Source organism: Nothobranchius furzeri, chromosome 15, assembly GCF_043380555.1.
Source record: "Nothobranchius furzeri strain GRZ-AD chromosome 15, NfurGRZ-RIMD1, whole genome shotgun sequence".
Lineage (NCBI taxonomy): Eukaryota > Metazoa > Chordata > Actinopteri > Cyprinodontiformes > Nothobranchiidae > Nothobranchius > Nothobranchius furzeri.
Window position 1 is genome coordinate 48,270,676 of NC_091755.1, and position 26,327 is coordinate 48,297,002.

The 26,327-nt window shown below is 43.0% G+C and overlaps 1 protein-coding gene across 3 annotated transcripts in view; it reads left to right on the forward strand.

Annotated features, from left to right (window-relative positions):
- lamb2l (laminin, beta 2-like) overlaps positions 1-26,327 on the forward strand; it is a 75,612-nt gene that overhangs the window by 4,856 nt on the left and 44,429 nt on the right. The window contains exons 2-3 of one of the 3 annotated variants that reach the window (XM_015968733.3): positions 8,328-8,425; positions 12,171-12,250. In XM_015968733.3, the coding sequence (XP_015824219.3) occupies positions 8,412-8,425; positions 12,171-12,250 (94 nt within the window). In that variant the 5' untranslated portion in view covers positions 8,328-8,411. Of the gene's footprint in view, positions 1-8,327; positions 8,426-9,331; positions 9,351-12,170; positions 12,251-26,327 lie in introns of those variants that run through there. The other 2 variants (XM_054746202.2, XM_015968734.3) reach the window with 2 other exon arrangements.

A 26,327-nucleotide genomic window follows, 5' to 3' on the forward strand; every position in this document is an offset into this window, starting at 1 on the left:
TGATGTGACCACGTCTGTTTGTGCTTGTCAAAAATCTAGCAGCACCTTTCGGCACTATCTGCAGCTGGTTCGAAGCTGAAGCAGCGCCTACGAGCAGTGAATTTGTGCAGTCCAAATGAGAGGTAATAAAAGAGTGTATCACAGACTCCATATGTCAGTGGTTTAGTACTGGTTTCAGCTGGTTACAAAAGCACAATTTAACAACCGTATTTATCTGAGGGACCATTGAATATCCTGCATCCAATTTCACCCCAAGGCTAGTGACGCAATGTTTGAGTTCAATGTTAGGAATGTCAGGAACAGACAAGGCACGTGAAAGGTTTCCTGGCTACATATAATTGTGACAAATGTGCAGGAAAACAATAGAAGCTCAACATTCTTCTGCAGGAATGTCTTTGGTTGTACGATGCCAGCAGAATTAAGTAATGATTCAGACAGTATTATGAGATTTCCCTAGTGAGATTTCCCTAGGCTCTGAGGAAAATGATCTGCTGTTGTGTGCTGAGGATTAGGGAGATGTTTGAAGGAAAGTGATTTCCTTGTTGGCACAGAATCTAGAGATTTTGGGTGGTCGACTTTTTGTTTATTTTATCATATTAAAGTTGATGAAAGGGGAGGAGTTAACGGGTTTTAATGACAGCAGAATACACAGGATTTACAGTTCGGTTTTCATATTGTTATTTTCAGGTATTTTAAGCATCTGTTATTAGGTGGCAGCATCGGTGGAGATGTCTTTGATCAATGACTGAACAGCTTGATTTGTTCTTGTAAGAGGGAGATTTAACACAAACAGGTTTCATTCAGTTTAGGTTAGAAGTCTCCACTTAGTGACGGGACTTACGGCTCGGGGAAGGGAGCCGTTTATCTCAACAAGCTGTTGAAAAGACGCAAAGCATCTCTCTGATCTCCGTGGGAGTGAACGGAGCATTGGTCCGATTGAAGGAGGATGAAATGATCAGTTCACTACAAGGACTTGGGTCTCATCGTTCACAGTGAAGAAGAGCCGTTCAAAGATTTGATTCGTTTATGAACGTCACATCTGAGTAAGGACAGTTTTTTTTAGGATATTAAGACCGTTTCTCTTGCTGAACAGGTGACTACACCTGTGGTCCCTCACTACCAGTTGTTCCATCTTCATTAGACCCAGTCCTTTACTTCCGCTTGTCTGAGGTGCAAATGTCACCAGCTTCTTTCTTCTGCTTATACCCAGTTCACACACAGACAGACAGAGAGAGAGAGAGAGAGAGAGAGAGAGAGAGAGAGAGAGAGAGAGAGAGAGAGAGAGAGAGAGAGAGAGAGAGAGAGAGAGAGAGAGAGAGAGAGAGAGAGAGAGAGAGAGAGAGAGAGAGAGAGAGAGAGAGAGAGAGAGAGAGAGAGAGAGAGAGAGAGAGAGAGAGAGAGAGAGAGAGAGAGAGAGAGAGAGAGAGAGAGAGAGAGAGAGAGAGAGAGAGAGAGAGAGAGAGAGAGAGAGAGAGAGAGAGAGAGAGAGAGAGAGAGAGAGAGAGAGAGAGAGAGAGAGAGAGAGAGAGAGAGAGAGAGAGAGAGAGAGAGAGAGAGAGAGAGAGAGAGAGAGAGAGATGACTTTCTATCCTCCACTGTGAAGCTGTCCAGACTGGTGATTGTTGGTGACTTTAACATCCACGTTGATGATCCCTCTGATCACTTTGCCATGAATTTCTCCAGCCTTATGGACTCCTTCAGCTTTACCCAGCATGTTTCTGACCCCACGCACACCAGGGGGCACACTCTGGACCTTGTTTTTACCCTGAGTCTAAATGCTGACAGTGTTTGTCCTGAGGACGTTTATATTTCAGATCTCCATTGCATTTTCTTTAACTTGTCAGTTTCTGCATCCCCACCACCTGCTTGCCGTATGGTTAGTTCTCGTTTTCTTAATGAGGGCACAGCTAGCAATTTTTCTGCTGCTTTTGATCCACCCTGTTCTTCTGATAACGACCCAGATTCCTTAACTTCTCAGTTTAACGAGCACTGCCTCTCCATTCTGGACAACATCTGTCCTGTCAGAACCAGATCAGTTCCTGCAGTGAACCCTACTCCCTGGTTTACTGACAGCCTTCGCTGCCTAAAGCAACAATGCAGAAAAATTGAGCGCTTGTGGATGAAAACCCATCTCCACGTCCATCTGCTGCACCTAAAGGATCTTCTGACATCCTTTAACTCTGCAGTCAGAGACGCCAGGGTTTCCTATTTTTCCAATCTGGTGTCCCAGAGCAAAGGGAACCCCAAGGTGCTGTTTAACACCATCTGCAGCATCGTCTCTCCTGCCTCTCCTACAGCCTCCATCCACTCTGTTACAGACTGTGAGAACTTTCTGTCTTTCTTTGTGGACAAAGTCAATAAGGTTAGATCTAGCATCTCTCCCTCAGCCTTATCGCTGCCTCTCCCGACTCCAACCAGGCCCATCATCCTAGATAGCTTTGCTCCTGTTTCTTTGCCTGAGTTAACCAAACTAGTTAACTCTATGAAGACCTCTGCATGCCCCCTCCACATCTTACCCTCACCTTTGTTTAAAAGTGTTTTTCAGTCCATCGGTCACAGCGTGCTCTCTATAATTAATGCTTCTCTGGTCTCTGGTCAGGTCCCTGCTTACTTTAAGAATGCTGTATTCCACCCGCTTCATAAAAAAACGAGTCTTGACGCCTCTCTCCATAGCAGCTTCAGACCCATCTCTAAACTTCCGTTCATCTCCAAGATCTTGGAAAAGGTTGTGGCTAAACAACTCACAGCTGCTCTTGATGAACAGAACATCTATGATAGCTTCCAGTCAGGATTTCGTAGAGCTCATTCTACTGAAACAGCTCTTCTTAGGGTCTCTAATGACCTTCTGACTCACAGTGATGCAGGGGACTGTTCTGTTCTGGTCCTGCTGGACCTGACTGCAGTCTTTGACGCTGTTGACCATCAACTGCTACTGGAGAGGCTGAGAGACTGGGTAGGCCTATCAGGAACTGCTCTAGAGTGGTTCTCCTCTCATCTTTCTGAGCGCTCCTTTTCTGTGGCCGTCTCCAAGTTTAGGTCCTCCACCACCTCCCTCACCCATGGTGTCCCACAAGGTTCTGTGCTGGGGCCTCTGCTCTTCCTCCTCTATCTACTTCCTCTTCAGCACATCCTGAGCTCCTTCAAAGGAATCTCCTACCATCTTTATGCAGATGACATCCAACTGTACATCTCCTTGAAGCCCCATGAGATGTCTAAGCTGCAGCTGTTACACACCTGCTTAGACTCTATCAAAACCTGGATGGCTGGGAGCTTTCTTCAGCTGAATGAAGATAAGACTGAGATCCTCATCTGTGCCCCAGACAAGCTGGTTCCCAAAGTCAGAGACACTCTTCGTCAGCTTGCTTCTCACACCAAACCTTCCGTCAGAAATCTTGGCGTGACCTTTGACCCAGCTCTCACCCTGGATTCTCATGTCAGTTCTCTTGTTGGCTCTTCCTTCTTCCATCTCAGGAACATTGCTAAGCTGAGTCCCATTCTGTCCCGCTCTGAACTTGAGACAGTTCTCCACACCTTCATCTCCTCATGCTTAGACTACTGTAACTCTCTTTTCACGTGTCTGAGCAGAACCTCCCTGAACCGTCTACAGGTGGTTCAGAACGCCTGTGCTCGGCTTCTGACCAAGTCCTCCAAACACACCCACATCACCCCGCTTCTCCTCCAGCTTCACTGGCTGCCAGTCAACTTCAGGGTTCATTTCAAGATCCTGGTTCTGGTCTATAGGGCCTTACATGGGCAAGCACCATCTTACATTGGTGATCTTCTTAGTCCCTACACCCCCAGCAGGTCCCTGAGGTCCAGTGACCAAAGCCTACTGGTTGTTCAGCACCAGGCTAAAGACCAAAGATGACAGATCATTTGCTGCTGTGGCCCCCAGACTCTGGACCTCTCTCCCCCTGAGCCTGAGATCAGTGGACTCAGTGGTCTCCTTTAAAAAGCAGCTGAAGACTCACTTGTTCAAGCTGGCTTTTGTATGACCTTCTTCACCTCTCTCTCTTTATTCTGCTCTCCCCACCTATTCCACCTTCCTCAGGATCCACTGATTTCCCTCTTTCCTGTTCACTCTCTCTCTTTCTTTACATTTTTTAATCACAATTGTCTATTTTTTGCTCATTTTAAATACATTTTTAACCATTTTCTAAATGCTTTTTAATTTTTTTTACATTTTTTGTTTTTGTGAAGCGCCTCGTGGTTTCTATCTTGAGAGGCGCTATAGAAATGATACTTTCTTCTTCTTCTAAGCACTTATCCCCTCTCAGATCCCTTGGTTGGGTGCATAAACACTAATCAGGTTTATCCTAAAGCCTTCTAGTGTGGCTTTGACCCATAGGACCCTACCCTGCACTACAGTCCATACTGATATGATATTAATCGTCAATTTTGGGGAAATTAAAATTGCTACACCTGCACTTGTGTTTGTGCCATGATTTAGGAAGCATTGACCTCTCCACCCCAGCCTCCAGTCTATTTCATTTTTAGCATCACTGTGTGTTTCTTGTAGGAAAATAACATCCAACTTTTTATCTCTAAAAACTTCCTTAATCAAGGCTCTTTTCTGTGGATCCCTCCCCCCATTTATGTTCAAGGATGCAACTCTCATGTCATTCATACACAAGGAAGATGAGAGAATAGCCCAGAGAACCAGCAGAAAAAGAAGCACCCAGTGATTCATATTCATAAGAGTCCTATTTTATAATCTTCCCCGCCTTCCCCACTTTAGCCAGCCTACTTTTTTTAAGCTCAAAACATGTTTTTTTAAAAGGTAACATTTCTTTTCATCTCAACGATCCAGGCCCACCTCTTTCTGCAGTGTTATCAGATATTCTTTCCGTGTGTAGTGTGTTAAGAGCACTTTGGACTGCTTGGAAGGTCATCAGAACTGCTTTGATCATAAACCAGAGAAATCAAACGTGTTGGATTGTCTCGGCACGTTTTGAGGACAAACACGTTTGTTGACCCTGTTGAACCCTGTATGCTGCACACTCCCTCCTCACCACGATCCTTTACCCTGTAGTCCTGTTTAATCCCGTGAGATTTTCTATCTGCCCCGGGAACATATGTGTGTGAAGCCTGTCTATGTAACCCGCACAGTATGACCAAAGCAGATACATCCGCGACTTTTAATCACCACGTTTGAAAATCATCCAACAGTTTAAAAATCTTGCCCTGTGAACTGGCTCTTTAGCAACCTGTACACACACACACACACACACACACACACACACACACACACACACACACACACGCCTCAGGTTTAAGAGGCTAGCATTGCCGATCAGAGCAGCGTTAATAATGAATCACCTGACTTTATTCTGAGGCCAGACTTCCACTATGATCTCATCTGGATGATCTGATCCCATTTCCCGCCCAGTCTTGTTTTACATTACCCTAACCATTTATCAGACCGTGGTGTGTTGACAGAAAATACAGCAGCAACAATGGCCGGCCCTTTGTTTTGTGTTGGGACAGAGAGACACCCAGAGCCAGGTTTATAATGTTATGGCTCTGAGGAACACGGTAGCTTTGGTTTGTTTTGGCTGGAGTCTTGAGATTACAGTGTTTAGTCTGACCGCTCTGCAAATGCAGGAGGTACAGAGGTGCTTTTCCTCTATCTTGTTGCAACAATGGTGCGATCTGTAAGTGCATCTGCTCAAGGTCTCAGACTGACACATAGCTGCCATCCAACTCTGTTTCTAATCACTTTTTCCATTTGAAAAAATCATCTTACTGAAGCTGGTTGGAAATTCTTCAATTACATTTAAAATGTTTTTAATTTTTCTGTAAACACAACCTTGAAAATTTCTTGGAAGTTAGATTTCCCTGTGTGTGTGTGTGTGTGTGTGTGTGTGTGTGTGTGTGTGTGTGTGTGTGTACATATTACCCACTGAGGGCCATTTTCACTACAATGTGAGGACATTTTTTGGTCCTCATTTTTTTGGAAGCTTACCAGCTGGTTTAGAAGGTTTGGTGTGAATGAAGTTTTAGTTGAGGTTAGGGTTAGGAGTAGATCAGCATTGGCTAGGGTATGGGTTAGGCAATAGGCATGGTAGAGTCTCAAACATGAATGGAAATCAATAGAGGGGCCTCACTATGACACAAACGTACGTGTGTGTGTGTGAGCATGTGTGTGAGTGTGTGTGTGTGTGTTCCAAGAGCCACATAAACTAACAAAAACTTGCTAATTAGAAATATCAGTTTATACGAATCAAGGACACAGCTTTAGATTTTCGTTTTACGTTACACACAAAGGGTCACGCACCGACGTTCACGTTTTCTACAGAAACGATCATCTTTCATTTCAACAAACTTTCCAAAAACCTTCTGTCAACATAGAATAATTATAAAAGTTTAATCCAGGAATCCTCAACCAGTTACATCTTTGCAGTTGCACATTTTCCCCGTCAGCACCCTTCCCATCCCCCCCGGGTCACACACAACGTGAACGTAACATCACATGTGCTTTTCCCGTATTTTGATTGGACGACCTGAGCTTAAAGTCAAGTGGTTGTGGCTTGAGCAGTGGCTGCGCTCGGGAACAATTTGATGTTTTAACCCCCCAATCCAACCCCTAATGCTGAGTGTCAAGCAGGGAGGCGTTGGGTCCCATTTTTAAAGCCTTTGGTACGACCCGACCAGGATTTTAACCCCGATCCCCCAGAGCGGGCACTCTACCACTAACCCACTGAGCCTGACGAACGCCCCTCTACCCTCCTCCAGCTAACTTCTACTTCCTGAAACAGGAGAGCCAGGGCTTTTTTCCCCACAGAAAAATCACAAGGTATTTATTCATACTAGCGAGTCGACAGCAGCTGATTTATTGAAAAAAAATAAAATAAAAAGTGAATCAGAGTTTTAAAGATAAACAGATTTTCTGGGAAGTCATAATTTCTGCACAGAGCTTCTGCCTTGTTGATAAAGTAGAAACTTTAATACAAAGGACATCCTGCAGCAGCAGCTCCCTCCATCTACTGCTTTAGCTAACGTCCAAGGTCACATCACCGTAGAGCAGAATGTGCGTTGTTCTCCCGTGGTTTTGTGTCGTTGGTTCAATCACACACATGCATGCACATGACCATCACAGTATGATGCACACAGGCACAAACGTGCATCTTTTCTAATCCAGTCATCTCATCTGTCAAGGTGCAAATGAATGTTGAGGTCAGAGACTCGGCATATTAAAGAAGCATTTATAACTGTAGTGCAGCTCAAACATGCTCCGTCATAAAGAATGAAGAAATATTAACAAATATAAATCATCACAGATGTTTAAGAGCTCTTGCAGATTTAGAAATAAATGCAGTTTTCTTCTAAATTTGCCAAATTGTTCAAAGACTTTTTAGGATAGCTGTTTAACTCATTCGCTGTCAGCGTTTCTCGCCATTTTTACTGTTTTTTTTTAAGAGTCACAGAACGTTGCGCGCTAGGATGATGTTGACGCCAAAACTACCAAAACAAAGCGGACTCACCTCTGACATCAGGAAGAATCCGCGCGTTTCAAGCGTTATCCGTTCTTTCATAATCCGTTGTTGAATTGTGATCGGCAGAAGCTTTTCCGGTCCGCGCCTCACTTTTTTTACAGCAGCGGCCCAAAACGATCTCCTAACACATGGATGTTCTGCTTCCTGATCACGTGACGTGTGACTTACGCGGATGAAGATCTGCTTCAGAGCTGAGATGTTTGTTCTCACGGTGTGGGGGCTCGTCCGACCCCCACACAGTAAAACAATGCAAATGAATGGCAGTGAATGAGTTAATCATCATTAATAAATGTTAACGATTTTAGGCGTAGTTGCACAAAATGACCAAACTTTTTATTTCAACAGCGATATTTGCTTTTATTCCGCTGTCACATTTTCTGTCACTTCTCTTTATATCCCCCTTGTACTATTTTAGGCAACATTTGTCCTCCTCTTCCTCTTTTTCATTTAAGTTTCCCTCTTTTTGATTCCTTTGACCTCGTCTGCCTTGAACTCTCCCTGTCCAGAAGAAAGGGGTGGTGCATTCCAAAAGCCTGGAGACCGTTCCCCTCTTTCAGGCACTGGCCTAGAGAGGGACAGAGAAATTAGAATAAGAATGGCTGCCCATTCACCCCAGTGCCCTAGTGACGAGCTGGAGGGAACAAGGGAGGGCCACGCAGAGGGAGGAGAGGAATGAAGGGGTCCCGTGCATTCTCTCGTGTTCCTATTGGCTGCTGGTGTTCCCTCTGTTTTTACATCGCTGCCATGAGTTACGCTCTGGAGTTTGTTCTGCTCATTCTTGTGCACACACTCGCCACACATGCTCATGCACGCATAAATGTCCACGTTCAGGTCTGGAGCTCGTACATGTGCACTGGTGCGCAGGAGTCTGCACGCCGGCGGGGGAAGCCAGGCGCAGAGTGAACCTTTCTGGACATGCAGTGGTCTGTGTGAGTACCAAGCTGCCCCACTTTGTTGCTCTGATCTCAGCAGTTATTTATTGAACGGTGTCGGCTAAACGCCGCGTTCCTTTTTGTATTGTGTTCTCTTGGTGCAGGTTGGAGATTAAAATGTGACCCTGTGCAGTTGCCGCCCGTTTCAGGTCACCTGTAGCTAAACTGTAAACTGTTTTAACTCTGTAGCTGTTAAACTTTAACAAAAGAGAGGGTTAATAACGGAGCTGCTTTAAAAGAGCAGCCGTCCAGCTCCAGTGGAACGTTGCTACATTCATTGATTCAATGGGAGCAGATTTTTCTGAGGGTCTGTGGTTATGGAGGTACAGTTTTCTGATGACCTGTCAGGTTCTGGTGCCTGTTGAAATCTGGCTTCATGACACACACACACGCACGCACGCACGCACACAAGTTTGAGACTGTGATGAGGGCACCATGCAGAAAGGTCATGGGGGTCAAATAGGAGTGGCTTTGAATATCTACCCCGTCTGACTGCATAACTGCAACTAACAGTTAAATGTCTTAAATTTAACTTCCAAACAGCTCATGAAGTTTTACAGAAAACATAATTATGTTTTTTATGGTTTTTGTGATTAATGCATAAAAACTGCAGACGGCATTCATGCTGCTCTGGTTTATGCTCATGTTCTATGTGTACGCTGGGGGTGGAGGTGCATGGTGATGAAGAATCATGAAGTATTTGTTGGTGATTAAAATCTGCCAAAGCCGAAGGATTAGAGAATTGTTGGATTAAGTTTAATAGAAAGATGAAAAACGGAGAAGCGTTTCCGCCCGGACCGTTTTAAGTGTGGCACACTCTGAGCCTGATCACCTTTTGTGTGCATTTATAACAATAAAACAAGTAATGCTAAGGATGTGTTTACTCTGTGATGATGAAGAGCTTCAGTCTGTAGACACAACAGTGAGTTGGTGCCTTCCACCATGATGAGGTTAATCACCAGCATGGTAACATGTTACCATGTAGTAATATGTTAGTGTTGCTAGCAGCTGTTAGCGTAATGCAGCTAATTTTAGTTTATTTTAATGCTGTGTTTAGCAGAGAAACGGTGTGGGTGCGTTACTTGGTAACTAATGTTTTTAGAAAATAAAAATTGAGCAAATAATTGTGATAAAATTGCTGTAAAAAATTATATGTCTTAGTCACATTTCCCACGCCTACTTTTTAGTCACATTTCCCACGCCTACTTTTTATGTGAAGCCATAGAGTTTTTGAATTAAAATTTTTCTTATGTTACTATTTATTTCCTACATTTGCAGTAGTTTGTCCAGATTAACTTGTCGCTGCCAGCCATTTCCTGATCAGAATGCCCTTCGCTGCCGCCATTTTTCTGTGTTTTTACTGTATGTTTAAGAGTCACAGAACGTTGAGCGCTATGATGATGTAAACACCAAAACAACCAAAACAAAGAGGAGACTCACCTCTTACATCAGGTAGAATCCGCGCGTTTCGAGCGTTATCCGTTCTTTCATAATCCGTTGTCAAATTCTGATCGGCAGAAGCTTTTCCGGTTCGCGCCTCACTTTTTTTTTACAGCAGCGGCCCAAAACGATCTCCTAACACATGGATGTTCTGCTTCCTGATCACGTGACATGTGACGTATGTGGATGAAGATCGGCTTTAGAGCTGAGATGTTTGTTCTCACGGTGCGGGGGCTCGTCCGACGCCCACACACTAAAAACATGCAAATGAACAGTTGGATTTAAAATGACGACTTTTGTCGTCAATGGCAGTGAATGAGTTAATGAGCAGATCTGAGCCATAAATAAAAAAGTTTGCATTTAGCACCCCCTACTGTCCGTTTAGCAGAACCAAAAGTGAATCTTGTCTCCTCGCTGTGCGTTCGTCTTTTCAACACTTTAATCCAGGGGTGTCGAACTCAAAGTCACACTGGGCCAAAATGAAAAACTGGGATGAAGTCGCAGGCCAAACTCAATAATTTTTTAAAAGTGACGGCAAGTGTGCACATTTTCCATTATCTGCAGATGTGAACGGTTTAACCTTTTCATTTGAAAACAAACTTATTTTTGCAGTAACACTGAATGTGGAATAACCAAATTACACACGAGCAAGTGGATTTTTTAATAAAGCACACATTAGTGGTAGTCGTTACTTATGTCTCAATTTAAAAAAAATATTTTACTCCTTAAAATCTGCATATATTCGGCGTTTCTTCTTATTTTTTATCTTTAGAATCTTTTAAGTCTTTCTGTTTTAGGTTTTCTTGTTTATTCTTTGTTTTTTACTTTCCTTTGTTGCTCCTGTAATGAATGATATTGCTGCTGTGACACCAAGCTTTCCCCACTGAGAGACAATTAAGGGATTTTCTATTTTATTTCTATTCTATTCTTCTATCTGTAATCTGTCCTGTTTTAAAGTAGGTGACATCTTTTTTCACAGGCCAACAACATAAATAAAAATAGTAATTCTCATAAATAAAAATGCAATATCTCACCTATTAACTTTCATGCTTTGGAGTAGAAAAGGTTAATAAAACCACAATAATTCAATCCCAGTTTTCTCCGCTCTGATTTCCTGTGATGCTCACCTGTTCCAGCCACACCTGCACCTGTGGGGTTGGGCTCTGAGCTGAGGAAGGAGTTCATCAGTGAGAAACAGTTGCTCACACAGGTGTGTGCTGCTGGACATGGAGAGCATCTGGACCACGGAGTTGTGTCGGGGAGGGGGATAAAAGCCGCAGCAGCCACAGAGTCATACTGACTTGAGCGTGTCGCTAAACTGGAGTTAAATCATCTTGGTCTGGAAGTTGGTCGGTGCGCTTTATATGTCAGCAGCAAACATTACTGAGCTGTTAAAATCCATTTCTGAGCTTGAAAGTCAGCTAGTTGCTGAGTAAACGTGGCGCTGAGTAAGAGGAGTGTTTTCAGTTTGTTCGAGGCAGAGGAGGTAACGCTGCAGACGCTGATGCTAGTAGCATGGATGCTAATGACTGTAAAGACATACCGGTTTTTCTCCTTGAAGCATCAACATGTTCCATCTTTGTTGAAACACCCTTCCTTCTGCATCAATCTTTCTCTTCCTGGACTTTTTGGGATGATGTGTGGAGTTATTTTCACTTGTTGCATTAATTAAACATGCAAATGGATACACTGCACTGGGAACAAAATCACCATGCATTATGGGAAATGTAGTTTGTCGTCAATGTGCGCTTTGAAGCCGCATAGACTTATTTTAAGACACTTGAATCTCTCGCGGGCCTTGTGTCTGACACACATGCTTTAATCTTAACAGTTGAAACGTCTCCTCCGCCTTCATTAGCGTCTACAGGCGCGGTTCATCTCTAAATCAAACTAATCAGCTGTGTTCATGAGCTAAAACATGCTGGAAGCAGACTGCAGCACCAGACATGTCAGCTCCACTTTTTCTGAGTCCAACAGAACAGACCGGCACTCTGAAGTTGCAAGTGTGACACTCTGGAGGTGGTGGGGTCTGAGTGACATTTCATTAACCCTGTAAAGAGTCATTTTAGCACATACTGGCTCTAGAAATGATTTGCAAATATGAAAAATGGCTTCAGTGAAAGTGGTCCAGAATAAAAGCAAATAAACAATTTCAATGACATCTTTATTCTATTTTATATTCGTACCGAAAGACCATCCAAGCCTGCAGCCGTCGTTTCAGTTATTCCGGCAAAAACAGTAGCATGCTGTAAGATTTCTGTTGACTTCTTCCTAACGCTGAACTACTTTGTGTTTGTTGCAGCCAGAGAGACAGTCGGGTGTCTACAGGTGGAACGATCCAGATGATCATCATGAATAAGTATCTGAGTCTCATCTTCCTGTGTGAGTACACTCTATACATGATTTATTTTTTTTACTGCAGCCACAGCTCTTCTCTAGTGTTCTTGAAATGAATTAAACTTACAAGGTGTCTCCCACAGTGATGCACAATCATCAGATAATTCTGCATCTAAAGAGAAATATTGTGAGAAACGATTTAAACATGTAGAGATCAGACATCCAGGAGAGAGTAGAGCTGCTACTCCTCATCATCGATTTGATCAGAACACCTCCTAAGAGGTTTGACACAATCAAATCAATGCCTACAAATAGACATTTATAGAGGAAATAATCTGCCTATGTTTAAGCAGAATTTGAACTTCCCCCATTTAAACTTTGACATTTCAACAATTGTCTATTTTGAACATTAGATGAAATTTGAAAAATTACTGCCTGGTGCAAAAAATAATTTGTGTCAGTAATTCAACTTAAAAGGTGAGACTAATGACATTTAAAGCCTTTATTAGCTATAATTGTGATGATTGTGGTTGTTTGAATTTCTTGGTTTTATTGTGTCTTATTGTTGTTTTTACTGTGAATTTGAATCGCACCTTGGGTGTTTGAAAGGCGCCTGAAATTTAATGTATTATTATTATTTATTATTATGATTATGGCTTACAGCTTATAAAAACCCCACAACGTATCAGACTATTAGAATATTGTGGAAAGGTTCAATATTCTAGACGCTAATCAGGTAATGAATCCAGAACACCTGCAGAGGGTTCCTGAGCCTTTAGATGGTCTCCCAGTCTAAGCTAGATTACGGACATTAATGCTCTTTTGCACCAGATTTGAAGTTTCACCTGTAGCTCTCTCTATGAGCACAATGACTCCATTCAGATCATGCCTTTAAAATCTTTTGCTGCCCTTCACGTTCAGCTTCATCGGGTCGGATGAATTAGGAATTCTTAGAATCTGGAGTAAATGGTAAATAGCCTGTATTTGATATAGTGCCTTCTAGAGTCCTAGAACCCCCCAAGGCGCTTTACAACACAATCAGTCATTCACCCATTCACACACACATTCACACACTGGTGGGGATGAGCTACAATGTAGCCACAGCTGCCCTGGGGCGCACTGACAGAGGCGAGGCTGCCGAGCAGGTTATAAAGTTTGAGGTGACGTCATAAAAATCAGGTTCTGGGTCAGAACAGGTTTCAGGAAGATTAAGGAATACCACAACGAAGGCTCTACACATGCAAACAAATGTATGTTTTATTTATTTTTTACTTAAAGATTTACTTACATCTTTGCCTTAGGTTCTCATGAAACAGAGTTGAAGAGAAAATCAGTTCATGTAGAAATTAAAGCTGCTATAGTGAATCTACAGAACAAGCTAGGTTTTGAACGCTAATATGATCACCGAACACTCACCCCGCTCGGCGTTGCCAAAGGAAAAGAGAGCACACTAGTCACCGTTTCCTAGGTCCAAACGTCTTTTGTAGTCCTTGCCTTCAAGTGGTGTTTTACTTTTTGGGACTCTGGCAGTTTGTCCTAAAGTTGAAGTGGTAGCAGCTGGCTGTTTCTCCTTCTCTGATATTACTGAGCGGAGAACCTCTCACATCGGCTGTGTTCTGTTGCTAAAAATACAAGTTCATAATTAATGGACGACCCAGGGAAGTGTGGCAACAACCAGATGGTCCAATGGTTGCTTTTGGCTTGAAACGTGTTATTGGTGAAGGTTTTTAGACAAATGCGAGAGAACCACTTGATTCAATTTTCTTGTTTTTATTTTTATCTTGTATTTTTATCTTAAAATGTTGACTAATTATACAAATAGCATATATGTTCTCTAACGCCGGGTGTATCTGGGTCAGTCTCCATTGATCATTAACAGACAAAAGGTGGCGTTTATGTGTAAGAGGTCATAAATGGATCCATAATTATGGTGATGTTTGGGTTGCTTTGGCCAAGCAAGTCACACAGAGACAAAAGCATAAAGGAGTCTGGTTGGACCGGCACTGTTTCTTCAGCTGCAAGCTGAAAGCGAGACAGAATAAGTTTAATGAACATGTTTGTTTGTTATGTTGATAATAGGTGGAAAATGTTATGAATAAAGCGGTAAACCCTAACTCTAGATCATCCCTATGGTAATATTGTTTCAGCATAACACCTTTTTCCCATATTGGGGTAATTATCCCAGACCTTTGAGCACCTGAACTGGGCTATGTACTTGGAAAAGACTCTGTAGAGTTGCTGGTCAGGACTTGTGTTTAGCTCATGCTTCTTGGCTGTAACTCAGTAGGAAATGACATCGGCAGATGGCCCCAAACAGCTGGTGTTTACAGAATTGTATGAGTTGCTGACAACCCAGAATTAATTGAAACGAGCATTAGCAAAGTACACACCTCTTTAAAATCAACATTCCTAATCTCCCAATGCTGAAAACGTGTTAGAAACCCCCGTTACGTCGTAATTTATGCTGTTTTGTGGTCTCCTACAGCACATCGCTTTTACATCACACAGCTGCTCTCCCTGTACCCTGAATGGATCCAATCACTTTGACAGAAAAAAAAACTTTTAATGTTATTATTGGTTGTGGACATCTTTTAGTCCTAATCAGTGTAGTGGTGGCCAGGGGGTGGCCAAGGCCCCCCTGGCAAATTGCTGCCCCCCCTAGGAAGACATCCGCTTTAATATGTTTTGTTCGTGTTCACTAAAACCATAGATTCCTCTTCTTTAATCAAGGCATGTGAATGTGTGCGTGCTGTACACATACCCACCTAGACCTCTATGAAAAGTTTCACGGGGCACCGATAAGTGATGTCAGTCATTTCCAAAATGGTGATGGTATTCTGACACCTTTGCCAAAAGCACAGATTTATGGAGACACAACCAAACCATCGTATTTTCTCTGTCACCTTCCTCCCTCCCAGAAATTGCCTAGAGCGTATCTAGTGGAAACATTAGACATGTTTCCAGTATTAGAACTTTGTGGTAAATCTACTGTGGCGGCCAAACGGGACAATTTCAGGAATTTTTAGAGTACCTAAACATGGGAAGGTACTTGGAAAAGCTTGGCAGAGTAGCTGAGTGGAGCTTATAGTGGAGAGGACCATGCCATCGTATCTCTCTGTCAATTTCTTCCTCCCACAAATTACCCGAAGTTTGAACACTGGAAACACACCTAGGGCTAGAGATTTTAGACAAAGTGGAATGGCTTGCTCGTGTCAATGTGTCTCTAAAGTCATTCTTTAAAAGAAAAAATCATTTGTGCATATGTCTCATGCCACATGCACTCCATGCATATTTTTCGGAGCTAAAAGGTGTAATTGCATCACTTGGTCCAGCCCTCTGACACCTGGAACTCTTTTCACTACTGAGTAACATGTTGCTCTCTGCAATGCCGTGTGCAAGAGGACGATGCCCCAGGGCGGGCTTATGTGTGTGACTCCTTTTGGGTGTGTTGGTTTCATCGCCACGTGCTACACTGTAATCACACCGGGTAAAACCAGCTGGTGCCTCATAAACAGCTTTACTCTGAAGTGCCGGGTTTAGACTTTTGAGGATTTGGGCTCACTCCAGTTTAGAAGGCGGTTTTAGCTCTATTGATGTTACTGTTTTAGCAGAACCTTTGAAAACATCTGTATTTAGCAACAAAAGCTCAGGTCAGACCAGGGCCAATGAACCAATATGGCACCTTTGGCAGCGTGGACAGGTGCCAACTAGTTCTGCTGGAAAATCAAATCGGCGTCTCCATGAAGCTGAAGCTCAAAGATCTCTAAAATGTGCTGGTAGATGTCTGTGGACTGTGGTGATGTCAGTGAAGGTGGGGTTCAGTGTAATGCCTCACAGACAGTGATAACACTCCAAGCACAAATAGGCACCCAATCCGAGTCCCAAATCATATAGTGTGGTCACTATACAAGTAAGGTCAAGTGGATATGCTCAGCAGTGGGATGCAGTGGTAATTCAGAGCAGTCCCTTATCAGAAGGGCTGCAATTTCCATCAGGGGCAAGGCAGGAATACCCTGGCCTTGATCTTTGTCGGGAACTTGGAATCAAAAATGAGATCTGGGAAAAGAATGCAGTCAAAGGGCTGATGAAGGAGGCGGTGACTGTGAACTGAGAACCAAGTGCCTTGAGAAGACTCTTGTCGTGATTTGGCGCTATTTAAATAAACTGAATTGAATTGAAGCATTTAACCCTTTAGGCCCTAGGCCTTTTTTCTTTGGGCCCTAGCGCCTCCCAATTGGGGGCCTTTGGAGTTTCATGTCCCAAGTGTCGGTGATGGTTTGCGTTCCCCGAGCACAGCTACAGCTACAATCAAACCAGTTTAGATTGTAAACAAAGCCGTTTTTGATACATCAAGATAAAATAATACTTTAAATAAAACTTTATTTTAGAAGAGCTGCCCTGTGTGAACGTGCTGACAGGATGGAGGTTGTAAGTTCAAATTCCATTTAGGAAATTTAGTCAATTGTTTTATTTATTCCAGGGTTCCTCAACTACATTTGGTCAAGGTCATTTTTTTCCAGCAGACACCAGAGAAGGTCAGATGCTCTTCTAAACTAAAGTTCAAATATCATTGTATCTTCATTGATTACAATTTAAAATAGCCTTGTATCCCATCTGGGCTGTTTGATTGTGGTTTTAGTTGTGTTTGGAGAATGTGGACCGTTGTAGATGTTTGGGACATGAAACTGTAAAAGCCCTCAATTGGGGGCGTTAGGGTTAAACATGCATGTTAAAAAGTGCAGCACCCAGGTGATACATGGAAGTAATTAGGTATGGTTCAGGTGGCTTGAATGACTGATGAAGCAGAGAGACTTGATTAGAAAAACATTGTGAAATTGGAAAAATGAGGCACGGACATGTCAGGAGGACAAGTAAACATGAATCATGCTGTTTTGTGTGGTTCAGGCGTGGCTTGACAGGATCGACTCTGACTTCAGCTTTACTCTTGTGAAGTTTCCAAATTTCTCAAAATGGCTTTGGCGCCAACTTCGGACTACGCAAACTTCGGTTTTTCTTTGAGTCAAGAACAGACAGAGGTACTCACATTTATTTAGAAAAAGGATGTAATGGGATGAAAATGATGAACATATCCACGCTCTGGGGGAGATCTCTGGGGCTTGGAGCTCCTCCATCTTCCACGGGTCTTTGGGGGCAGGTCTATGGCTCCTCACACATAACTCTAGCAGCACCTTGTGAAACATCATATCTACCCCTTTTTTAACTCTGAGCCGCTTAAATAACCTTAATTCCCTCCAACCTTGCACAGCCAATCAAAACAACGGAAGATTCGATTTCGCCATGGAACAGAATGTGCAGACGGCTTTGCCGCTGGCTGCTGCCGCGGGTCGCCTCCCGTATGTCAGGTAATAAAAGCGACAGCGACGAATTTCACTGATCGCGGTCGTTTGTCGCCTCCCATGTATCGAGCCCATAAGGCTGTGGTTGGCACTAAATGCACTATGAATTATTACCGTGTGCTTTTTCAGAAAAACTGTTGTTAGTGTTCTATATCTTCATGTGATGTTGTATTTTTGTGTGTCCCCTTTTCCAGAAGCCGATTCTTCTACATCCTTTATTGTTAAATTGTATGAACTTTGTTTTTTCTCCCTCTTCCTCTTTCATTTCTGTCTCTGTTGGGATTTAAAACATGTTTCTAATAAAGTTTTGGTATCAGGCGAGGCGTTTTAGCTGGATCTGTAACGCTCCACCGGTGATAGTGAAACTGTAAGGCTTGTCTTTGGCACTCGAACATCAATTGTGATTGCTTTACAGCCGTACAGGACCTGGAAACAAAAGGATGTATTTGCGTCTTCTTCAGCAGTGTAATGTGACTGCACCGTTGTGATCTTCAGCAGTGAGTTTGTCATGTTTGTTTTCCAATACAATGTGGAGGCTATTTGAAAGACAACCATAGATTTCGCCCCACGAATGAGTCCTTTGGGTTGTGGTCGGACTATATAATCACATAAATAGGATGACTTGTCAGGCTACTTGGCTACAGCACTCAAAGAACAACCAGTTTCTTTATCAAGCCCCTTTTGTGGCTTCCCCTCCTTGTGGACGGTGCCGACGACCGTCTTCTGGTCATCAGTCCAGCCAGAAGTCTTCTCCGTGACCCAGACTGACACCATTTAGGGTCCTTCTCAGATGTTTTTTAGTTCATTAGCTGATTGGGGTCTGACACTATTAGTTTCCAACATTTAACTTTTTCCACAAAATTCTAATTTTCTGAGACACTATATCTAGACTTTTCTTATTATTAAGCCATTGTCATCAAAATAAAAAGGCTTCAAATATTTAACTTCATGTCTCAAGTATTTATGACTTTCACTTTCTGAAATTAGTGGAAAAAAAACTATTGGACTTTTTACAGTATTCTAATTTTTGTTAGTGACATATTTTCAGCTGAGCACCGGCGAACGCCGATATGATTTGAGAGGAAATAATTATTTTGTTTAATAGCCAAGTGCCTTTTAGCCTGGTTTTTCTGCAGTTATGAGGCTGTTTCATCTAAAGTAGGAACATCCTTTAGCTTAGTTGGTGCTTCTGGTCAACAAAATGTACCTTTTTACTGTCCATTAGGAAACATTTTCTGAGCAAACCATGTTTGTTCACGGTTAACTCGCTTCAGCCTTACACAACAGCTGTTGAGAGTGGAAGCCTTCCGTTTGGGATTTAAAGAGCAAGTCACCCCCAAATTAACAATTTTTTCTGATAAACTATATAAATGTGTGTCTAATCGTGCTGCAGACACGTGTAGTCAATAGTTTTGCACTTTAGTACATTTGAATGAAAAATTAGATTTTCTGCCTAAAACTGTCAGTGTTGTGCCGTTGTCAGGTAAAAACTCTGCACTGCATTTGAATTTAAATCTGCCATCGCTATTGGCTAAGAGGTACCCTAGAACGTTAGCTGGTACCATATGATGTCACAATGTCGTTGTGAACCTGTGTGTGTGTGTATTTGTTAGCGGCTCCGCCTTCTCTGTCTGCTAGGCAACAGCATTTGTTGCAGTTTTCAAACAGGAAGTGGGAGCTGAGTAAGAATCTGGTAGGGGGTGACTTGCTCTTTAAGGGTTTTTGTTTCATTCGTGTTAATTTACTGGATTTATTTTTTTAGCTTTTCTCAACCTCTTTATGTGAGGATATATAGATTTTTAGCAGTGAAAAATGAAATTTTCATTAAATTTCTTAGGTTTCCAAAAAGCACGCAAAAGTTTTTTTAGGTTGGAGGAATTTCTGACAACATTTGAGATGTTTAATGTACATTTAAAGATTAAGAACAAGGCGAGGGACACGCGAGCAAACTCCAATTTGAGAAAGAATGAGAAGAAAAAAGAGGTGACATCTAAAAGCTTGCTCTTATGTGATGACTGAAAGAAAAGAATGGTTCACACGTGAGTTTTTTAGCGGGCTTACTTTAATTAACAACACAAACACAACTCAGACTGGGAAAATTGAGCGAGTGGCTTTATGAACTGGCACACGCTCAGCAACGTTCCTTGTGTGTGTGGTCCGTTTCAAAACACAAGTCATGAATTAAGGCTGAGGTTAAATAATGAGACTAGGATGCGTGTTGAGACAGAGAGGATATCATAACACAGCTAAATGGCTCTTATCTCCCTCTATCTGCTTCTCCAGCACAAACCTGTGTGATGATGATAAAACCTGAGCAATGACAAACACATATGTGGAACGCTGGCTGTAATTGAAAATGTAATGGAAACAGAGCTGAAGTATATAAATCATAATCAAAGCTGCAGGTTTTCCATCCTCTGGTGGCTCTTTGGATAGAAGTGGAGCCTCTTCTGTCGTTTATAAAAATCCCCGCTGGAGCTTTCTGTTGCTGAGAATCCACGCTTTTTATCCATTTTCTTGTTCTTTTTTTTACACAGTTTAGTAAAAAATCGTTTTTTTTACCTGACATGTTTCAGCGAGTATCTCTAGTCGTCATCCGAGATTGCCGGTGTTGGTGGTGTCTCTTCCTTTTACGTTGCCCGTGTCCTCCTAGCTGATGACGCTGTCCCACGTGTTATCCAACGTGAATACTCCATTGCCTCTGTTTATGGTTTTGTGTCCACGCAGTGACGGATTTAGCAATTTGGGGGCCCACGGCAAACACAGACATGGGCCCCCTTGCACTAAATTTTCGGTAATCTTCTCTTTAACTGGATTTGCGAAACTCTCCCCTCATCTGACATGAGTTATTTTCCCTTTTTATTAGTGGGCTCACCACTCGTGGGAAGGGCCTAAGGGGTTGGGTGCAGTGTGTGGTGGGTGGTAGTCGAGGGCGGGGACCTTGGCGGTCTGATCCTCGGCTACAGAAGCTGGCTGCAGTGTGCTACCAATACTATCTATAGTGGGGACGGTGTGCTGCTGACTACTCAGGACGTTGTGGATCAGTGGGTAGAATACCTAAAGTCCTCCTCAATCCCACTGATTCTCGGGACTTTGGGTTGGCCTCTCAAATCTCTGGTGCTGAGGTCACTCAGGTGGTTAAAAAGCTCCTCTGTGGCAAGGCTCCAGGGGTGGATGAGATCCACCCGGAGTTCCTTAAGGCTCTGGATGTTGTGGGGTTGTGTTGGCTGACGCGGCTCTGCAATATCGCGTGGACATCGGGGGCAGTCCCACTGGACTGGCAGACCGGGGTGGTGGTCCCCTTATTTAAAAAGGGGAACCGCAGGGTGCGTTCCAACTACAGGGGGATCACACTCCTGAGCCTTCCTGGTAAGGTCTATTCAGGGGTTCTGGAGAGGAGGGTCCGCCGGCTTGTTGAACCTCAGATTCAGGAGGAGCAATGTGGTTTTCGTCCTGGCCGTGGAACAGTGGACCAGCTCTATCCCCTTAGGGGGATCCTGGAGGGTGAGCGGGAATTTGCCCAACCAGTCTACATGTGTTTTGTGGATTTGGAGAAGGCGTTTGACCGCATCCCTCAGGGGGCCATGTGGGGGGTACTCCGGGAGTATGGGGTACCAGGCCCTCTGATACGGGCTGTTAGGTCCCTGTATGACCGGTGTCAGAGCTTGGTCCGCATTGCCGGCAGTAAGTCGGGCTCGTTCCCAGTGAGAGTTGGACTCCGCCAAGGCTGCCCTTTGTCACCGATTCTGTTCATAACCTTTATGGACAGGATTTCCAGGAGCAGCCAAGGTGTGGAGGGCATCCGTTTTGGTGGCCTGAGGATCAGGTCTCTGCTGTTTGCAGATGATGTGGTCCTGTTGGCTTCATCAGAACGTGATCTTCAGCTTTTGCTGGAGCGGTTTGCAGCCGAGTGTGAAGCAGCTGGGATGAGAATCAGCTTCTCTAAATCTGAGACCATGGTCTTGATTCGGAAAAGGGTGGAATTCCTTTTCCGGGTCAGGGACGAGGTCCTGCCCCAAGTGGAGGAGTTTAAGTATCTCGGGGTCTTGTTCACGAGTGAGGGAAAACTGGAGCGTGAGATCAATAGGCAGATTGGTGCTGCATCTGCAGTGATGCGGGCGTTGTACCGGTCTGTCGTGGAGAAGAGAGAGCCGAGTCAGAAGGTGAAGCTCTTGATTTACCGGTCGATCTACGTTCCTACCCTCACCTATGGTCATGAGCTTTGGGTAGTGACTGAAAGAACAAGATCGAGGATACAAGCGGCCGAAATTAGTTTTCTCAGAGTGGCTGGGCTCTCCCTTAGAGATAGGGTTAGAAACTCGGTCATTCAGGAGGGGCTCGGAGTAGACCCGCTGCTCCTCCACATCAAGAGGAGCCAGTTGAGGTGGCTCGGGCATCTGGTCAGGATGCCTCCTGGACGCCTCCCTGGTGAGGTTTTCTGGGCACGTCCAACCGGGAGGAGACCTAAAGGTAGACCCCGGACACGGTGGAGGGAATATGTCTCTCACCTGACCAAGGAACACCTTGGGATTCCCCCGGAGGAGCTGGCCCAAGTGGCTGGGGAGAGGGAAGTCTGGGCCTCTCGCCTTAGGCTACTGCCCCCGCGACCCGACTCCAGAAAAGCAGATGAAAATGGATGGATGGATGGATTAGTCCTCATCTTTTTTCCTGTCTTTCTCTCCCTTTGAGTGCTTTCTTCTTCATGTCAGTGCTCCTGTGCTTTTGCCTTTGTATTTTTTTATTCAATTTTCCATTTTGGTCTGTTTTTCTCCCTTTAAACATTTTCCATTGTCTTTCCTTTTCTGCTTCCTTTTGATGTTTACATAGAAAAACAACGTCATTTTTGGAAGTGAAGATAAAAGAGTTTTTAAAGCAAGCTGCTTCTTTCTATTATTGGAGCCGCTAGGATAACTCCATTTCATGCTTAATGTTTTGAATACTGCTTCGAGTTTGTTTCGAACGCTCCGCCTCTCTTCTTCTGTTTCTGCTTTCTCTTCTTATTCTTATTTGTGGTCTTATGACACTTGGCAAACAACATTTAGGTGCATTACTGCCACCAACCGGATTGGAGTGGAATGACTACCAATCACTTCCTGTTTGTGCGTCGACATCTTAAAGGAATAGCCCCGCTCAGTCTGTCGTTGTCGTTGTGTCCTTGGGCAAGACACTTAACCCACCTTGCCTGCTGGTGGTGGTCGGAGGGACCGGTGGTGCCAGTGCTCGGCAGCCTCGCCTCTGTCAGTGTGCCCCCGGGCAGCTGAGGCAGCATCGTAGCTCATCCCCACCAGTGTGTGAATGGGTGAATGACTGATTATTTTGTAAAGTGCCTTGGGGGGTTCCAGGACTCTAGAAGGCGCTATATCAAATACAGGCCATTTACCATTTCAAGAGTTAGTTATGCAGCCTGCGGGATAAAGGAAGTGACGCCACCAACACCGGCGATCTCTGATGACGGCTAGAGAAACTAGCTGAAACAAGTCGGGTAAAAATACCTTTTTTTTTTTATTAAACTTTGTAAAAAAGAACAAGAAAATGGATACGAAGTTAAACAGAGTTATAGTAAGAAAATTAATAAAAAATTCAAGCACTTTTGTTTTTAAAACATTTTTCTTGTAAGTTTGTATCAGCTCGTTATTTCATCTTTTGCGAATTTCAGACACAGACATTTGGTTACCATGGAGATATCGATAATCCACTGGCAGCAGCTTTAACATTTGTTTTTTATTAGACTTTTTAATGCAGATTAGACATAAAAACAAGGCTGTGTGTCTTCGCTAATTTGCTTTTGAGTTTTTCTAATTAACCTTTTGTTTGGTGTGCATCATTAAGTCCTTGTGTTTAATTACCAGACTAAAAAGAAATGTTTCTTGTGTATTTGTTCAAATGGACAGATTTCTGTGGAAAGCATCGACTGTGCTTTTGACTTGTGAGTGAACCTTTTTCAGTAAAATGATACCTCCAAAGTGAACTCATTCGAAACTCTTTGTAGGGGCTGTTTGAACAGAGAGGAGGGCCCTGTGGGTGATACCTCCAGCTCCATACCTTCCTGTACACTCAGGCTGACCTTTCCAGTCTCATATCTGCGTTTCCTGGATCAGTTTCATTGTTACACAGCCTCGTATTTTCTGTTTGACCAGGGTGTGTTTGATTGCTATCTACAGTCCACAGCTCTGCCCCCAAACTCACCCGGTTTACTGCTAGCCCTGTATATGTTTGCCATAGGCTGAATGCTTCTCTTGTAGTGGAGTAAACCTGCAGCTAGATCTTGTGGAATCTGTCGTATTTCCTGACCGTTGTATTGGAAATGCTAGCCGTGCAAGCCAGGCTCTGCTAATGTTTCAAAGGAATTCAGAAAATCCTCTGTTAAACCTTGTACAAGAGCCAAGACATGTTCGTGTGTGTGTGTGTGTGTGTGTGTGTGTGTGTGTGTCCTGCATGAACAGAGAATCTGAACAAATTTTAATTGGAAAAACCTTCACAGTAAATTTCTGCATTGTTGAATTTTAATTAATTACAAATACTGATGTAAGGGAGTTTTTCTTAAAAGGTTACTTGATTACTTTTCTTTTGACAACGCTTCGGTTTTCGTACAAAAGGCTTCCGTTCAGTCTGAAAAGTAGAAGAAATGTTCTTTACCTTCTACAATAACTTTTAGAAAAGCCATTAATCAATCTGTCCCAATGCATTATCTATGGGGAGAAAAAAGTTTCAAAAGATTTGTGCATGTATGTATCTAGATTTGTGTGTCTGTATCTAGATTTGTGCGTGTGTGTATCTAGATTTGTGCATGTGTGTATCTAGATTTGTGCATGTATGTATCTAGATTTGTGCATGTGTGTATCTAGATTTGTGCGTGTGTGTATCTATATTTGTGCGTTTGTGTATGTAGATTTGTGCGTTTGTGTATCTAGATTTGTGCGTGTGTGTATCTATATTTGTGCGTTTGTGTATGTAGATTTGTGCGTTTGTGTATGTAGATTTGTGCGTGTGTGTATCTATATTTGTGCGTTTGTGTATGTAGATTTGTGCGTTTGTGTATCTAGATTTGTGCGTGTGTATCTAGATTTGTGCTTGTGTGTATCTAGATTTGTGCGTGTATGTATCTATATTTGTGCGTTTGTGTATGTAGATTTGTGCGTTTGTGTATCTAGATTTGTGCGTGTGTGTATCTATATTTGTGTGTTTGTGTATATAGATTTGTGCGTTTGTGTATGTAGATTTGTGCGTTTGTGTATGTAGATTTGTGCGTTTGTGTATCTAGATTTGTGCATGTGTGTATCTATATTTGTGTGTTTGTGTATATAGATTTGTGCATGTGTGTATCTATATTTGTGCGTTTGTGTATGTAGATTTGTGCGTTTGTGTATCTAGATTTGTGTGTGTGTATCTAGATTTGTGCGTGTATGTATCTAGATTTGTGCGTGTGTATCTAGATTTGTGCGTTTGTGTATGTAGATTTGTGCGTTTGTGTATCTAGATTTGTGCGTGTGTGTATCTATATTTGTGTGTTTGTGTATATAGATTTGTGCGTTTGTGTATGTAGATTTGTGCGTTTGTGTATGTAGATTTGTGCGTTTGTGTATCTAGATTTGTGCATGTGTGTATCTATATTTGTGTGTTTGTGTATATAGATTTGTGCATGTGTGTATCTATATTTGTGCGTTTGTGTATGTAGATTTGTGCATTTGTGTATCTAGATTTGTGTGTGTGTATCTAGATTTGTGCGTGTATGTATCTAGATTTGTGCGTGTGTATCTAGATTTGTGCGTGTGTGTATCTAGATTTGTGCGTGTGTGTATCCAGATTTGTGCGTGTATGTATCTAGATTTGTGCGTTTGTGTATGTAGATTTGTGCATGTGTGTATCTAGATTTGTGCGTGTGTATCTAGATTTGTGAGTGTGTGTGTATCTAGATTTGTGTGTCTGTAATAGTTATTTTCCTGAATAGAAATGAGCTGCGCTTGCTTTGAGACAACTGCGTCTCTACTCTGCTGTTGGGTAAAAAAAAAACCTGTTAGTCGTTTTATCCCAGCACGATTGTTGAGACTGTTCCTGAGAACTCGTCTCGTTAGAGTTAGACTTTTCATTAAGTGCACCCAATATAGATCAACATGCAGGATTATGACAGGCACTGTTGCTTGTCGAAGCGTTCAGGTGCATTTGGCCGTATGTGGCTGCAGCAATGTACTCAAGGATAACTCGTTTTCTTTACCCTTTTGTCTTTATGGGTGACCCCGTGAAGAAAGTTGACTATTGAGCAGGATTGATGGTTTATACCTTGAGGTCCACGTGGCAGGGGTGAGGTGTCCCATAAAGACAGTGGGAAGGTTAAATGTGTGGTTGACTGAAAAACCATTTTTAATGATTGTTTCTGATTATAATCACTCTGAGTTTTTACTGCAGGCTGAACATGAAAATAGTCTCCTACACCTCACCTGCATTAGTTTCTTGTAGATAATAGACAGTAAAACTCTAGTTCAGGGGTCTTCGTTATTTATTTCAGCAGACATCGTGAGGGCCAGATGCTCCTCTAAAATACTGAATTTAGTAATATTAATATGGCTTTGTTTTCCATCCAAACTGTTTTGATTGTAGTTTTAGTTGTGTTTGGAGAATGTAAACAACTATTGATATTTGGGATATTAATTTTGATGCTAAATTAGAACTGGGGCCCAAAGGGTTGGGGGCAGGTGTGGCCCATGGGCTGCCAGTTGAGGTCCACTGCTCCAGGATTTGAGAAGCCTGACCACTCAACATCATGTTGT